Source organism: Ailuropoda melanoleuca, chromosome 6 (genome assembly GCF_002007445.2).
Source record: "Ailuropoda melanoleuca isolate Jingjing chromosome 6, ASM200744v2, whole genome shotgun sequence".
In the NCBI taxonomy this organism is placed as follows: domain Eukaryota; kingdom Metazoa; phylum Chordata; class Mammalia; order Carnivora; family Ursidae; genus Ailuropoda; species Ailuropoda melanoleuca.
The window spans coordinates 105,020,472-105,035,984 of record NC_048223.1 but is presented as its reverse complement, the minus strand read 5'-3'; the positions used below and the strand labels follow the sequence as shown (position 1 = coordinate 105,035,984).

The following is a 15,513-nucleotide window of genomic DNA, read 5'->3' as shown; positions in this document are numbered from 1 at the left end:
TATGATGTAAACTGAATTCTGTGATAGATGTGGGGCATCTATTTCTGTGGTCAAAGACTACTTGAAAGAGGTGACATTTCATTTGGGATTGAAAAGGAGTTAGCTATGCAGAGAGTTAGGGGAAGAGAATGACAGGCTGAGAAAGCACCATGAATGAAGGCCCTGAGTCAGAAATGGAGTATTCCAGGAACAGAAAGGCCAGAAGGACAGGAGCACAGTGAACAGGAGAGACAGTGGAATGAGGTGGGAGCAGAGGCCAGCCCTGAAGACCTTGTACATCATGGTAAAGAATTCGGCTTTTGTCACGCTCAACAGAAAGCTATGAGAAATGATCCCATTTTCTTATTATAACAAATAGGCACCAGTTTAGGGGCCTTTTGAATGTTACTTATTTCCGATGGCTGAAACCATCCAAAAAGGTAGGTTGTTGTTGTCCCGACTTGAGGAAGCTAAGGATTTGGACCTAGAATCCCTTGGCTAAGGTCTCACAACTTGGATAAAAGCCAAGCACTCCCAGTCTGCCTACCAGGCTTCAGGCTTTTCCTTTGGCCCTGGCTTCACTCGAGCCTCGAATGCCTGCTCCCATTCTGGCATCAGTTTTCCTAGCCGGCTCAGCTTAACCACTCTGCATTGAGTTTGGGTTGGGTGCCTACCCCCATCCTCACTCTAGTGTTGCTTCTCCCTCCAAGATCACGTGTGACCACTCGTCCCCACAAACCTCCTCCTCTGACCTGCTGACCTACAGACCACTGATTAAACCCACCCTGATTACTCCCACCACATGCCTCTGCTCCAGATGCTCCTTGCCACTTACCAAATCCCTGCATATTTCCCAGAAGCCTTCTTAATCCTCTGAGGCAGTCGTTGCCTCAGAGAAAGGCTCTTCACATGCTTGTTTCCCCAGTATTATTACCTTTTTTTGAGCTCTGGGCTTTGAAGAAATATTAGCCCCAGATTGGATGTGATAGTGAAACCAGATGGTCCAGCATAGAACAGTGTTAGCAGATGGCACCATAAACCCAGGCACATTTGGGAAGAGAATACCAGTCCTAAAGGGACCAGGCTATTAGTTAGCCCCGGTCAGGATTGCAACCATAGGGAAAAGACCAAAGCCCACTAACGACAACCTGGACACAGAAATAGGGACCGAGTCTGGTGGGGTTGATCAAATAGCCTCAGCAGTGGAAAGGGGAGGGCTGGGTGGGCCAGGAATCAGGCAGGTTCTGACAACTGGTAGGCCAAAACAGCTGTTTATTTAAGAAAAAAATAATTTAAAACTGTATTAGCCATTAACTCAATGGTTAAAAAAGAAATAAAATACAAATCAAAGCCTTTGATCAGACAATGAATAAAATAAACATGAGTGATTGAATGAACAAATAGGACATTTTCTGATCTGGGGAATATTATTCTTAACTAGTTTGCTGATAATTCTGCCAACAAAGAACAGTTCAAAAGAGGTTTTGAAGAGGATCCTAACGACTAAAGATTGTTGGTCCTCACTTCCATATTAGGTCTTTTATTTTTTTTTTATTTTTATTTTTTAAAGATTTTATTTATTTAACAGAGATAGAGACACTCAGCGAGAGAGGGAACACAAGCAGGGGGAGCGGGAGAGGAAGAAGCAGGCTCATAGCGGAGGAGCCTGATGTGGGGCTCGATCCCATAACGCCAGGATCATGCCCTGAGCTGAAGGCAGACGCTTAACGACTGCGCCACCCAGGCACCCCTCATATTAGGTCTTTTAGCAAACTCCATTAAAACAAGAATTCTTAGTCACTTAAAGGTCAAGCAGTTGGCTTACTTAAGCAGATAAAACCAATTAAGGTAACATGTTTCTAACTGAGAAAAGGTCAAGTATATGATCCCCAAGAGTCATGGCACATTTATTTATGGTGGATATAAATAATAGAAGAATTAAGTGACCCCAAGACAGAGGTCACAAACTGGCCTTTCAAATGTGCATTGACAAGAATTAAGCCAACATTTTGATATCTGGTAGTTTCATAAAAAATACACATTTTCAAACTTCTCTAATACAATAGGAAGACCCGGCATAGTGGGTTCGCTCCCTAGCCCTACACCAACATGCCAGATCTGTGATAGTGCGCATTTTAGCTGTCCAGCCCACCGTGGCCATGCAACTGGCCTCGTGTTTAGGACCTTCTTGCCTTTAGAGGTGTTTGTGTTGACACCCTGACCCTCAAGGAAGGGAATTCCAAGCCTCCAGACTAAACTTCAGGAAAAGTCCTTGAAACAGGAAAATGTTTCTCCTCAAGTGCATCTCAGCACAGGGCAGCTCTGAGTGGTGGGGCAAGAAGACAGCCACTAAATGTTCAGCTGTGACTGATCAGTGAATTTACAATGCAAATTATTTTTTAAGAAGCCACATATTCATGTTTATTGTTTCTCTTCATCTACTGTTCTGCAAGATAAGAAAGGACACAGAGATGCAAAACCTCGCCAAAGCCTATTTGGCTGAACTTATTAAAGAAGAATGCTGGAATTCGATGGCTGTGAAAGGTCGAGCTCTTAAGGTAACAGATATAATTCTAGGTACAACACCTTAGCTGATGAGAACTTTCATTGAAAGTCTCATGGCAGAAAAATTTTTAAAAGAATTTTAAGAAAATGCATACATGAAAAAGCATTCAGAGCATCCTTGCCCTCCCTATACCAAATTCCACCTCATTGTGCCACTTTCCCTTGTTATCATTCTTCCCTCTGCTCAGTCCCTGGGCACTTCCAAGCCACCATCTCTTAAGATTTTCTTTCCTCTCTGAATTACCTGCATCTGCTCTTCATATCTATCTCTTCCAAAAGGCCACTTCGCTCACATTCCACACAAATCGAAAACTAGACAATATTGTTCGCAGTTCTACCTGTACCCTCTAAACGTCTGGGTTTTTTAATACTTTTTCATTGAGATTCCTCCCAACACAATTTCCCTCTTTGTGTAGGGTGACCAGCAGTCCCAGTTTATGCCTGTGGTCCTAGAGTAACTATTAAGAGCACCCTTCTCAATTTCAAATATGCCTCCCCCCAATTTGGATAAATTGGGTTTTGTAAGAGCAGCACATTTGGGACTGGATAATTCTTTGTTGTGAGGGCTTCAAATATGCCTCCCCCCCAAATTGGATAAACAGGATTTTGTAAGAGCAGCACATTTGGGACTGGATAATTCTTTGTTGTGAGGGCTGTTCTGTGGATTGTAGGATGTTTTGGCTTCTATCTACTAGGCCCCAGTAGCATCCAAAACTCCCATTAGTAAAAATCAAATATATCTCCAGACATTGTCAAATGTCCCCGGAGGGCTGGGGAGTAGGGGGGCAGGGCAAGCAAAATCACTCCTGGTTGAGAACCACTGCTCTAGAACTAAATCCCTCACAAAAGCACAGTATTTCTTTTTTCTTTTTTTTTTTTTCTTTTTTAAGGTTTTATTTATTTATGTGACAGAGAGAGACAGCCAGCGAGAGAGGGAACACAAGCAGGGGGAGTGGGAGAGGAAGAAGCAGGCTCCTAGCAGAGAAGCCCGATGTGGGGCTATATCCCAGAACACTGGGATCACGCCCTGAGCTGAAGGCAGACGCTTAACGACTGTGCCACCCAGGTGCCCCAAAAGCACAGTATTTCTACCCAAAGTTTACACCAATACAAATGATGTACATTGTTTTATTTTAAAGAAAGTTTCCACTGTCAATTCCACTCATGCATGATGACCTATGAATTAATTTTGATCAGGGATAATATCCCTCAGTCTACCTCTGATACGCACAATTGTACTACAAATTAATTTATTTCATCTTGCTTTTTTTTTCAAGTGCTTTCACATGCCCTACGTGGTTGAGAACTTTCCAATGAAAGAACGCACGGAAGAAGAGTTGAAAGAATTAAAGAGAGTTTTGCAGCAAAAGAAGATTGAAACAGAATGTCTTAAAGTACAATTTTAAAAATATATGTGTTTATATTAGTAATATGTTTTATTTTAGGGTCTCTGTAAAGATTTGAGTTAGGATACAACTTAAGATTAGTTTAGATATTGTTTACATTTTCATTCCTTGTTAATTTGTAGAATATATTTTAATAAATATAGGAGCTAAATCCACACATTAAATCAAGAAGCCTATAATCCTATACAATACTAGCGAGCCCTCAAATAGCAGGACATACTTTTAAAAAATGACATCTGGGGTTTTGTTCTTGTTTTGGTCAGAAGTTGTCTTCATCTACTCTACTCTTTTTATCTTCTTTTATCACGAGGGATTATAGTTTTAAATAATTGGTCAAAGATGAAGTAGTATCTGTTTTGGCGGAATTATGGTTTTCCTAGAGCAGTTCCAGCTGTTTGTTTGTTTGTTTTAAAGCAGCAGTCTCTATCAGACCACTACAGAACACTGCCCCATCAATGTAGTTTTGGCCTGAACATCGCTTCCATTCTTCTTCTGAAACATAAAATGAAGGCGTACTTCAAGTCTTCTTAACCTACACTCACCAGTCCTATGTGAATAAGTTTCTTTGTAAACATAAAGAGAAGGTATATTGTTTAATGTTTAGGTACCAAGAAAGGCTCAAGATATGTATAAGCAGCTGTCATCCTGACAAATATAAATATTACATACTATCAAGGACAATTTTTACTCTCTTGACTTATCTACAGTTTATCAGTTTCCAAAGCTTAAATCTCTTCTGAATCAGTTTCAGGATCTATCCATCACTTTGAATTCAGTTGTTGGCAAGACAATTTAACATCTAAAATGACTGAAATAGTTACATTGTTGCAAAATTGCCCTTTAGAGAATTCTTGTCATGGCTTAACTTTTGTGTCACCTTTTTCTATATTTAGCTACGGAAAGAAATTGTAGAGGTTCCGCCTACAATTACCTTGGCTAAAAAGCACCATGAAGAGGAGGATGAAGAAGAAGAAGAAGTGGCAGTCAAAAATCCCAACTTGCCCAATTACCTGCTTGGCAGTCTGAGTACTGATTTTGGCGTACAAGCCTCTTTGTTGTCAAGCCAATTGGAGCTTCATTCCAGAGAGGAGAAAATCAACCAAATTGTATTACTGAAAGTAGGTGAATTTTTTCTTTATCCTCTAAAATCTCCAAAAAGTCCCATGAGGCATCTTGCAAAGGCTCAAATTGAAATCTAATGCTAATCAAATGATGTCTTTAAGGTACATAAAGAAATATCCAGATGGCTAGTGTGTCCATGTTCTTCAAACAGAACTTGTGTACAAGAGTTGCTTTCATCTATTTGGACTGGGTTCTATAACAGGTTTTCTGAAGAATATCTACCCTGGCTGACACCACAAACAAAAGATTCTTTTACTTAGATCCTCAGTAAGCTCAAAGATAAAAGAGATCCTTGAATGCCATCTTCTAGGTAACTCAGGTGTCCGTTAGGACCTCCTTGTTGTCAAGATGTGATTGCTTATCTACCCCCTTAACCTGGGGAAATACAATTTCCTCTCTAAGACTTCCGTAACTCCTCTTCTGGGACTCTGAAATAAGGTGCGGCATCCCACAAGCTCTGAGCTCCTACTCCTTACTCTCCACTGAACAAGTCCGTCTCAGAACACATCTGTATATGCTTACCAAAAGTATTTGAAATTTCAGTGACAGATTGCACCAATGTGGATGGTTCGAAAATTAATATTGGCTGTTCCTATTCCTGAAAGCCCTCCAACCCCATCTGCCATTTGAGTTCCGGCCTCCTACCATGATACTCTGCTCTCTCTTCCTATTTTTTTTTCTTTTCTTCTCCAACCCCTGAAATTCCTGTGCATTTATATCCAAAACTGTTTAGTTATCCTCTTTTGTTGCTCAGCTTTTGCTGACCCATGCCTTCAGTGTCTCACCTTTCTGCTGTTTTATTAAGGCATTTTCCTACAAGTTGGTTAATTTCAGCCCAAGAAAAATTCTGATGTCACTGTTAAGATAATTTTTCTACCTGCTTTAATGGTTTCATCTTCAGTAGGATAGATATGTAGACTGAACTCTGAGGGTAAAATAAAGGCTACTTTGAGTCAACCATCATTCCACTCACCAGCACAGGTGGGAGCAATCCAGTTGGACCCACTGCCCCCTGGACAACTGGCTGATCCAGCTAGCCAGCTTAGATCGCCTTCCTACCCAAGAATGACCTGACCATACAGAGGAAGAATATTGAGTGTGGTTATGCTTTTCTGGGAAATTCTCCAAACAACCTCTATAGGCCATCCTTTCCTTACCACATTTCCCCCAAACAATGTTTCAAAGGAAAGATATTTCCCAATTTAAATATCACATATCACTTTTTAAATATTTTATGATGGATTTTTTTTAGAACATATACAGAAGTTGAGAGAATAGCCCAAAGAGTCTCCAAGTATCCATCACCTACTTCAACATTTACCAACATACCTGCATTCTGAGTTACAGCCTCCATTTCAGGAAGTAGATTGTGGGATAACAGTTATGCTGTTGCCCTAATCCTACCCATGGTAGGATGCCACTGTGTATTACTGAACCAAGAAATGACTTAATATAAACTGTATTTTAGAAAGATTAACTTCCTGATAAGTTATAAAGTGGCTTTGGAGGGAGGGTAAAACCGTGGGACCATGTTACTAGTAATGATCTATAACATGTGATGTGTTCTCAGTATCACATTGATATTTCAGGATGTCATTTACAAGGTAAAAACTGCTTTCAACAATGAGTTTGATGCTGTGTATAAACAAAAAGAGTTTGAAGTTGCACGTGTAAAGGAAAGAAATGTAAGAATTCAAGAAATTATTTTAGATCTGGACTTGGAAGAAGTGGTCTGGCAACCAGAATTTGATGATTGCGAGAAGCCAGAGAGAACCCTCGTTGTGGAAAACAAAGAGGTACTGGCTAGCTGTGTTTTCCCTCCCTTTCTTCTCAGGACATATTCCCACGTTCTTACTTACTCATCTCGTGTGCACTACTGGAAATGACTGTTTCAAGTGGTGTTCTCAGTCACAAGAAACAAAACCAGTTGACATTGCCTCAGCAATAATGAGAATTTCTTTTGGAATCCTATGGAATCTAGGGAAGATTTGGATGTCAAGCCTAGAAAGAAGCAGGGACCAAAGACTGGAATCTTGTGGGGAGTCAAGAAGTCCACTTTATCTCTTAGCTTACTTCTCTCTGCATTTCACCTTCCTCTGGCAGTTTCTACTTTATTTCTTCTCATTCAAGTGGACAGCTGGTCCAAACTAGAATCTCTTAGTCTAATTCCACATTTAACTAGGAAGAGTTTCCTTGACCCAGCTTAGGTCCAGTGCCTGTATCAGAGAAGTATGGATCACATTGTGGAAGAGAGCCTGATGAAGCTCCAGTAATTATCTGGTCAGTAAGGCCGTATGGATCCCAGAGAAAGGGGGTTCAATGGGCAGCCTTTTTTTAAGAGAGAGTGCAAGGCAGGGGGGTAGGGTGGCAGTCCAGAGGGAGAGGGAGAGAGAGAATCTTTAAGCAGGCTCCACGACCAGTCCAGGGGCCAACAGAGGGCTCGATCTCACCACCCTGGGATCATAACCTGAGCAGAAATCAAGAGTCAGACGCTTAACTGACTGAGCCACCCAGGCGCCCCACTGGTCAGCCTTCTTAAAAGGTGTTTGGCCAGAGGTGGCTACAAATAAATGCGTAAAGAAAACAATTAAAATATAACCAAATTAAAAATACTAAAAAAAAAAAAAAACAAAAACTTGCTCATATGAAACCAGCTTGATTGCTTTGGGACAAAAGATAAGAGTGTTGCTTAGAAATAATAGCAAACACTTACATAGTCCTTGTTAAAATCCAGGTAACCATTCTAAGTGCCCTAGATAGATGGAAACTAATTTATCATTATAAGACCTTACAAGGTAGGTACTAATATTACCTCTATTTTACAGATAAGGAAATAAGACACAGAGAGGTTAAGTAGCCTGACCACAGTTAGAAGGCTGGAAAGTGACAGAGTTGGGGTCTGAACCCAAACCCTTATCCTTCAGAGTGCACCTTCATCTCTACAGTCTACTGTACTTGTTTAAGGAAATTATTTCTTCCAGAACCAGACTCCTGCCGTGTAGCCTAAGACTGTGGAGCACTGTGATAGCAAGGGCCTCACTCTGCGGCTCTCACCAACATCCTGCTGTGGGCAGTCTGTGTGTGCATGATCAGGCGCACCGCACTGGCTTCTTTAACCCCTTCTACATCACGAGAGTGATCTCGTTACAAGCCAAACTTAAGTCTTCCCTTGCTTTTAACCCCTGCAGTGGCTGCTCATGTCACTTCAGATAACAAGCCCCTTTGTGACTGTCTACCATGGCCCCTTTCCTCTTTAGCTGTTCTCACTGCCTTGCTCTGGGCTGGCCACACTTGCATTCCCATGATTCCTTGAATGCTCCAAGCTATTGACTTCTCAAGACCCCCATCCTAAAGGATTTGGCTTAAATGACACTCCTTTGAACCCCTTTTCTGACCCCCCTAGTCTAAATCAGATCTCTGTTATAATCTCTTCAGTGAGAGAAGAGATTTGAGAGCTGATAGAGAAGTTAACGATCAATTTTCCCAAACCTCTCATTCTAGATCTCATGTTTATCCCAAGATAGGAAATTGATTGTGAAATCTGGATGGTTTCTTTATCCTGTCGATAACTTCTAACCTCCTCCCTGGTGTGTGGAAGGAAGGTTTGGTTTAAATTGTGTAAGAACAGCAGGAAACTACATTTTCTCTTTCAGATTACAGCTCAGAAGCTTCTTAATCCATGGCTGAAAGCCAAAGCAGAATTGACCGTGTCCCGGGAAATGGAGCGATGGCTTCAGACACGGGTATGCAGTTCTGCTCAAAAGTACCTAAGACCCTCTTTCCTTTAGGTATACTTGTTCCTAATTTGGTTGAATAGTCTTGTAGTTTACTCCACTATAGAAACACATCAGGGCATTTGTCATGGTCAGAGGTCCCTGGAATCTCAGTGGCCTCCTTCTCCTCTTCCCTCCATGCTAGTCACCACCCTCCCCAATTCTAAATGCAGTCATTCTAACATTGGGTGAGAGGCTGCCTCTGATTCCACCAGAGGGCCAGATCTCTGTCTTAGCTACCCTTCCTGACCCTGGCTCTTTTCCAGGGCCCCGACACAAGGCGCCGAGCCCTGATGGACATGATGGGAGGAGTTCTGGAAGTCAAGAAGGAAGATATTTTGAGAATGGTGAGATCTCTGGACATTCTTATGGAAGATGGAATGGGGTAGAGAGAGCTACTCAAATCTGATCGTTCTTGTCTATACTGACCCGAGTTTTAGAAATTCTACAGCAACAAATATACTACCTCCCAGTACCTCATAAACATACCACATTAGGCAAATAAGAAATTTGAAACCTCAGGCTTGCCTCCCCATCTTGCATAAAGCAAACGAACAAAAACAAGCAACCATAGTGGTTTTGGTCTCTATAGAAAGCAGTGATAATGTTGCATCTGTAATTCTCTGGATATAAAAAGAAACATTCCCTTTGATACGTGCCTCAGGTGTCCCTGGAGCCCAGGTGTAGTTCTAGCTATGAAGATATCACCATACATCTCTGAACCTGTCACCTAAGATCCTCTGTACATCCCAAATTGCCCACTCTCGCTTATGTCACAGAAAAACAATTATAACTTTTTCATATCCTTTCATCAAAGTGTCAGGCCATTGTCTTGCCAATGTGAAGAACTATATCCCTTGAAAGGGCTCTTTTTTTTTTTTTAAACTGTAATGATAACTCTGTCCTCTTACTGTACTGCTGTATACATGTTTGAGCCCCGGTGTATGCTTTCCTTTTTATCTTCAGGTGATTCCTCAGCCTGCTTTCATGGCAAAACCTGATGCTGTATGGTCTGAAGAGGAGAGGAAACAATTCAAAGACTATGAGAAGAAAGTCAAAGAGTTAAATGAAGAAAGAGATAAGTATAGAAAGGTCAGAAGAGCAAAGAATTAATATACCCTATCAAGGTTTTGTTTCAATATCTTTTCAAATTAAGTGTTCTTTATTCCCTCAGTGTTGTTAGTAGTTTAAGGATCCTTTTTCAGCTTAAATTCTCAAGAGAATTTGGGGAAGTGGCTAGAGATAAGTTTGAAGAGTTAACACAATTTAAAACAAAAAGAACATATTGCAATTTTTTTTTAAGTTCCTGTTGATGTCAACATTTCCCAGATTGTTACAGTTCATTTGGTCATCCATTCATTCTTCAAATGTTTAATGAACATCTTTTACAGTATGTGCTAGGCACTGCTCTGTGTCTTCTATATCTGCTTGAGTTCAGTAATAACTCTTGCTTGATTTCCTCTCAATCTCAAGGAAAGGACTTGACAGAAGAATGACACAATCAACAGCACATACTTTACAGTTCTAACTTGAGATATTTACAAATATCTCCTACTGTTATCTCCTTGTATCACAAAGAAACATTCCCACATTAAAATTGCTTGCCATTCACAGACCTGTACCCCTGAAACAAATAATACATTATATGTTAATTAAAAAAAAAAGAAAAAAAAATTACTTACGATTATAGTAGAGATATAAAAGCTGGTGGCGTACAACCGAATAAAAAATATCTATTCCTCTATGAAGAAGGTAAAATCATGGCGTTATTTGGGGCAGGGCAGTTTGTCAGCTTTATGGTGGCTGTTTCTCAGGAGCGACAATGCCCTCACATTTCAGCCTAAGATAGTAGTTCCCAAAAAGCCAAAATAAGCCATCTGAGTGCAGTAAAAATGTCAAGCAGTTAGGGAGTATAGATGCCTAAGGTGGTGGCATTTATTCCATGGTCTCCTATTGTGAAATAGCCTGCTGCCGACACTCTCACCTCCCTGCTCCTTGGTCATACTCAGTGGGTAAACGCCAGCTGTGGCTGAAGCCAGTACTCAGCCTTCTCTGCACCACGCACCACGCACCATGCTGTGGGTAAAGAAAAAATACTGACTGCTTTCCCTCTAATGACCTCAATCTTTATTGGGTCTTTAGAGCTGTTTGGTGATGCTATTCCATCCCTCCCACCCCTAGCTGAGTCCTTATCACATGGAGGATCTTGTCAAACATGTAGATTTGATTCTGTCATTTTGAGGAAATGGAAGGATCCTGAGATTTCTAACAAGCAGCCTGGTGGTGTGGCTTGCTGCTGATCAGAGGATGACACTTTAAGTAGCAAGATCCTAGAGGAGCATGTCCCACGTTCTCTTCTGTCTCCAAACTTCCAACATCTGACCTCCTCGCTTACCTCATTTTCTGTTTCACTGGGAAGAGAGAAGCCACTAGAAGAGATTTTTCTTACTCTTCCACCCTCACATCTACCCCCTGCCTGCACAGAATCCATAGACTCTCCCTTTCTGTTTCTTAGGGATGAAATGGCCTTGCACCTGCCCAAGCCCAGTCCTCCACTTGTGCGCCCAATCCCATCCCATTTTACCATTCTGGCAATATGCTCTTTTCCCATGTCAATGTTTCCTCCAGTATATACACACACTGTAGTATTATACATTGGGTCCATCTGTCATCATATAGAAAAGAAAATGAAGGAAAAAAAGACTCCTTTGAAGAGGATTCTGGAAATCTTTCTGCTATCCTGTGACTTTTGAGTTAGTGTGAATTTATTTCAAAGTAAGTTAAAAGAGAAAAAAAAAATCCTTGGACCCCACTTTCCTCTCAATCCATAGCCCAGTATCTCCTCAGAAAACCTTTAGAAAAATATGTGTTCACTGTCTCCAATTTCTCTTTTCTTAATCTATTGGAAAAACCTTTATATTATGGAAAATGTCAAACATATAAAAGTTTAGAGAGAGTAGTATAATGACCCCCTCATCCAGCTTCAACAATTATCAAGTCATGACAAATCTTATTTCATTGTATATCTACACCAGTTTTCCCAACACTAGATTATTTTTTTGTTGATTTTTATTTTAGAATTATTCAAATGTACAGAAATGTTGCATGAGTAGTACCATCTGTATACCATACACCTATGTCAACAGTGCATCCATATACTGTATATCTGGTATACCTGTACCATATACCTACACCCACCAACTTTTAATATTGCCACATTTGTTTTTTGTATTTTTCTCCTGGATTTTATATATATATAAAGCTTCATACTATTACCTCCAATTCCAATTCAACATACCATAGGGTTCTTCTCTCTTTCCCTAATTTAGCATTTAGATCTCCTTTCTCAGTGTAAGCTCTAGTTCCGCAAATATAAGTATAGATTTATTCATCTGCTCAGTCCTACAATATACATATAATGCCTCTACCAAAAGCAAAACTTCTTGGTAGGTTTTAAGATTTCCTGGCACCTCTTTTTGCTCTTAGGATATATCCCATGGATGGCGGACCACCTGCACATTATATTCAGAATTTATTTGGACTAATCCTTTTTTCCCCTTCTGTACAGATAACATTATCAACTTGATATCAAGTTCTTCATGCAGTGCTGTTCTTATTTCAGGGGGAAGAGGCCAGTGTGTCTGTGATTTCATGATTTTCTTTGGTCTCTGCAGGACCCTTAATCTTCACTTCTTCCTTTCTTCTTTCCTTTCACCCACATCTCCAAGAGGCACCTCCCTCTTCCAGAAGCAGCACTGCCTGAGACTGCACCTCCAGTCCTTTCTTTATGATTTTCCAGGAGCTCCTCTTTGGGCACCATGACAACTCCCACCCTAATCCAAACACTGTCATCTTTTACCCGATTTATGGCATTAGTTTCCTTGCCCTCCCCCTCCCCTGATCCCTACCCCTCCTGTTTTACCTCCCACCACTCTCGTGGTCCCTGTGTTAACTGTGCCAGTTCCACTGACCTCCTTGGTGTTCCACAAAGATACCCAGCACACTCTTGATGCCGGGACCCACAGCTCATTCTTGACATGCCATGGCTGTTACCTGGGGTACTCTCACCCCATTTAGCCATACGGCTTGCTGCCTCACTTCTTTTGGATCTCTACTCAGTTGTCACCTCATCTTCCTACATAACATGGCAAACTCCCTCCCCACCAGCCCCGCTCTGCCCCCCACCCAGCTTTGTTGTTCTCCAGAGTGCTCATCCCCACCTGCCCTACCTCATCCGTACTTGTTTACACGTTACCTGACTCCTCTACTAGGATGTAACATGAGGGAAGAGAATTGGTCTGTTTTGTTGTTACTATATTCCAAGTTTTGAGAACTGTGCTTGACGTAATAAGCACTCAATAAATACTTCCTGAATGAGTGGATAAATTTATTGACAGCTATTATGTGCCAGGCAGTCTCCTAGGGCCTGGGGATTTGCAGATGAAAGGCTGCCTCCTTCAACCTTAAGAGCAGGCCATGGTTTTGTCCAGGGCTGGGAGAAATTCTTGGTCTGATGGGTTCTGTGTTGTTCATCCATACCCTCCTATTTAGTCTCCCACCTTTCATCTCCCCTGCTTCTCATTTCACAGCATCTGTTACAGACGTTTTTAGTTAAAATTAGGTCTTCCCAGGAATGTTTGAGGAAAAGTGACACCCAATTCTTTAACAAATATTCCTTTAGTTCCCACTATGTGTTGGTCACTGTGTCAGGTCCCAAGGGATGCTTGCTGAATAGACAGACGCAGCCCTGGCCCCTCATAGTGCTCGCTGCCTTGAGGAGAGGGAGTTACACATTAACTGGAAATTCACAAAATAGTTATTTAACTACAGCGTGATGAATCAAGGTAGACAAGTTCAGGTGCCATCTATGGCACTGACGTAGTCAGGGCCATTGGTATTCACTAGGTCCCCTTTTCAGGCTGGCATGCCCATTCCCTCACTGCTATGCAATTGTAACTAAAGGCTCATACCTGAGACCTTTGGTGCCTTGCCCTTGACTCATCAAGGGGGCATCCTTGTTCTAGCACGCGAGGTTATACCACTGCCCCTATCCAGAGAGGCCTGTGACTGACTGATGAGATGGGGATACAAAAGTCCTGCCCAGTTGGCCCAAATTGGGACAGCTCAGCAGAGCCTCTCTATTACCCTTATACCTCTGGGAATCAGGTGAAGGCTGGGCCACCTAAGAGCACATTGTTGCTCAGCTCCTGCCCCTTCCTTGCTTGCTTCCCTTCCCCACTTTACAGGTGTCTCTGAAAAAGCACTCCCTCCAAAAATTGCGTACCCTGGAATCCTATTCCAGGCTTTGCTTCTAAGACTCAAGATAGTGCCTAAGACAGGACTCAAGGTAGGCCTACTTGAGAAAGTGGCTTTTATGCTCAAATTGGAAGAATGAGAAAAAATGACAGGTTGAAGAGCAGGGAATGGAGATCAGACAGATTGAAAACACATGACAGGGGCCCGCAGTGAGAAAAATGTGGGGCATTTGAAGCACAGAGCAAAAGGCTGTTCTGACATTAGAAAAAGTTCCTTTCAAACTGGAGAGAAGGGTGGGCTACAGACCCTCAGATAATCTGGTCTCAGCAGGCTGGGCTTTTGGCCATTTGCCATGTGATGGTACTTCCATTGTCCAGGAACACATGGCCCTGATACACAACTACTGGGCCCACAGTCCGTGGGAATTTTTCCATTCCTATGAGATAGTGTCATAAATTATGACAAGCAAACTGACCCTGAAGTGTGCTTTTTCTGTATTTGTTTTATTTTAGTATTTCTTCATTGTTTAATTAGCTTAATTTGGGTGGTGTTTCTCCTTGTGTCAAATGCCTCTAATTTTGCTAAACTCTCTCCATCACTTTCCCAGAATTAGTTTCTCACTTCATTAAACCAGCATAGACAGAACCTGGCTTTTTTTTTTTTTTTTAACTTAAGAGAGAGAGAGAGAACAGGCACGCACACACTCATGCATGTGCAAGAGGAGTGAGAGGGGGCAGAGGGAGACGGAGAGAGAGAATCTTAAGCCGGCTCCATGCCCAGTATGGATCCTGATGCAGGGCTCGGTCTCATGACCCTGAGATCATGACCTGAGCTGAAATCAAGAGCTGGATGCTTAACGGACTGAGCCACCCAGACACCCCAGAACTTGGCTTTTTAAAGTAAATTTAAAATAATAATGTTATCATTACCATCATAGTAATAATTTATTCAAGTAAGGATTATCAATGGATACTAAAACTGGTAGATAAAAGTTTGATGAGGAATAAGATTTTTACGTGGTTTCTAAGTATCCTCCCTCAATTAATTACAAATGGGAAAAAAGTACCTGTACGATAGAGGAACTGGCAGACAGTACTTAACCAAGTGATCACAGTTAGCATCACCAATAATGAAACAAACCAACATCATGTCTCCTGATGTGGTGCACTGAGGATACAACATGATTCATGTAGGGTTCCTGCTAGTAATATACCACCTGGTTTAAGCCTGAGACAACATCACACAGACCTAAACTCAGTGACAGTCTACAAAATGACTCACCTGTATTTAAGTGTTTGCAGCTTAATCTCAAATGGTTGAGAAAAGATAGAGATAGGGGGAAAGAAAGAGAAAGAAGTGATTGAGCAAGTCATAAGCAAATGGGGCAGAATATTAGCATTGATTAATTTGAT

At 41.5% G+C, this 15,513-nt stretch overlaps 1 protein-coding gene across 3 annotated transcripts in view; it reads left to right on the top strand.

Annotated features, from left to right (window-relative positions):
- CFAP43 (cilia and flagella associated protein 43) overlaps positions 1 to 15,513 on the top strand; it is a 101,864-nt gene that overhangs the window by 63,000 nt on the left and 23,351 nt on the right. For all 3 annotated transcript variants that reach the window (XM_034663242.1, XM_034663241.1, XM_034663240.1), the window contains 7 exons: positions 2,433 to 2,537; positions 3,822 to 3,938; positions 4,844 to 5,068; positions 6,662 to 6,868; positions 8,726 to 8,815; positions 9,112 to 9,192; positions 9,812 to 9,937. In XM_034663242.1, the coding sequence (XP_034519133.1) occupies positions 2,433 to 2,537; positions 3,822 to 3,938; positions 4,844 to 5,068; positions 6,662 to 6,868; positions 8,726 to 8,815; positions 9,112 to 9,192; positions 9,812 to 9,937 (951 nt within the window). The remainder of the gene's footprint in view (positions 1 to 2,432; positions 2,538 to 3,821; positions 3,939 to 4,843; positions 5,069 to 6,661; positions 6,869 to 8,725; positions 8,816 to 9,111; positions 9,193 to 9,811; positions 9,938 to 15,513) is intronic.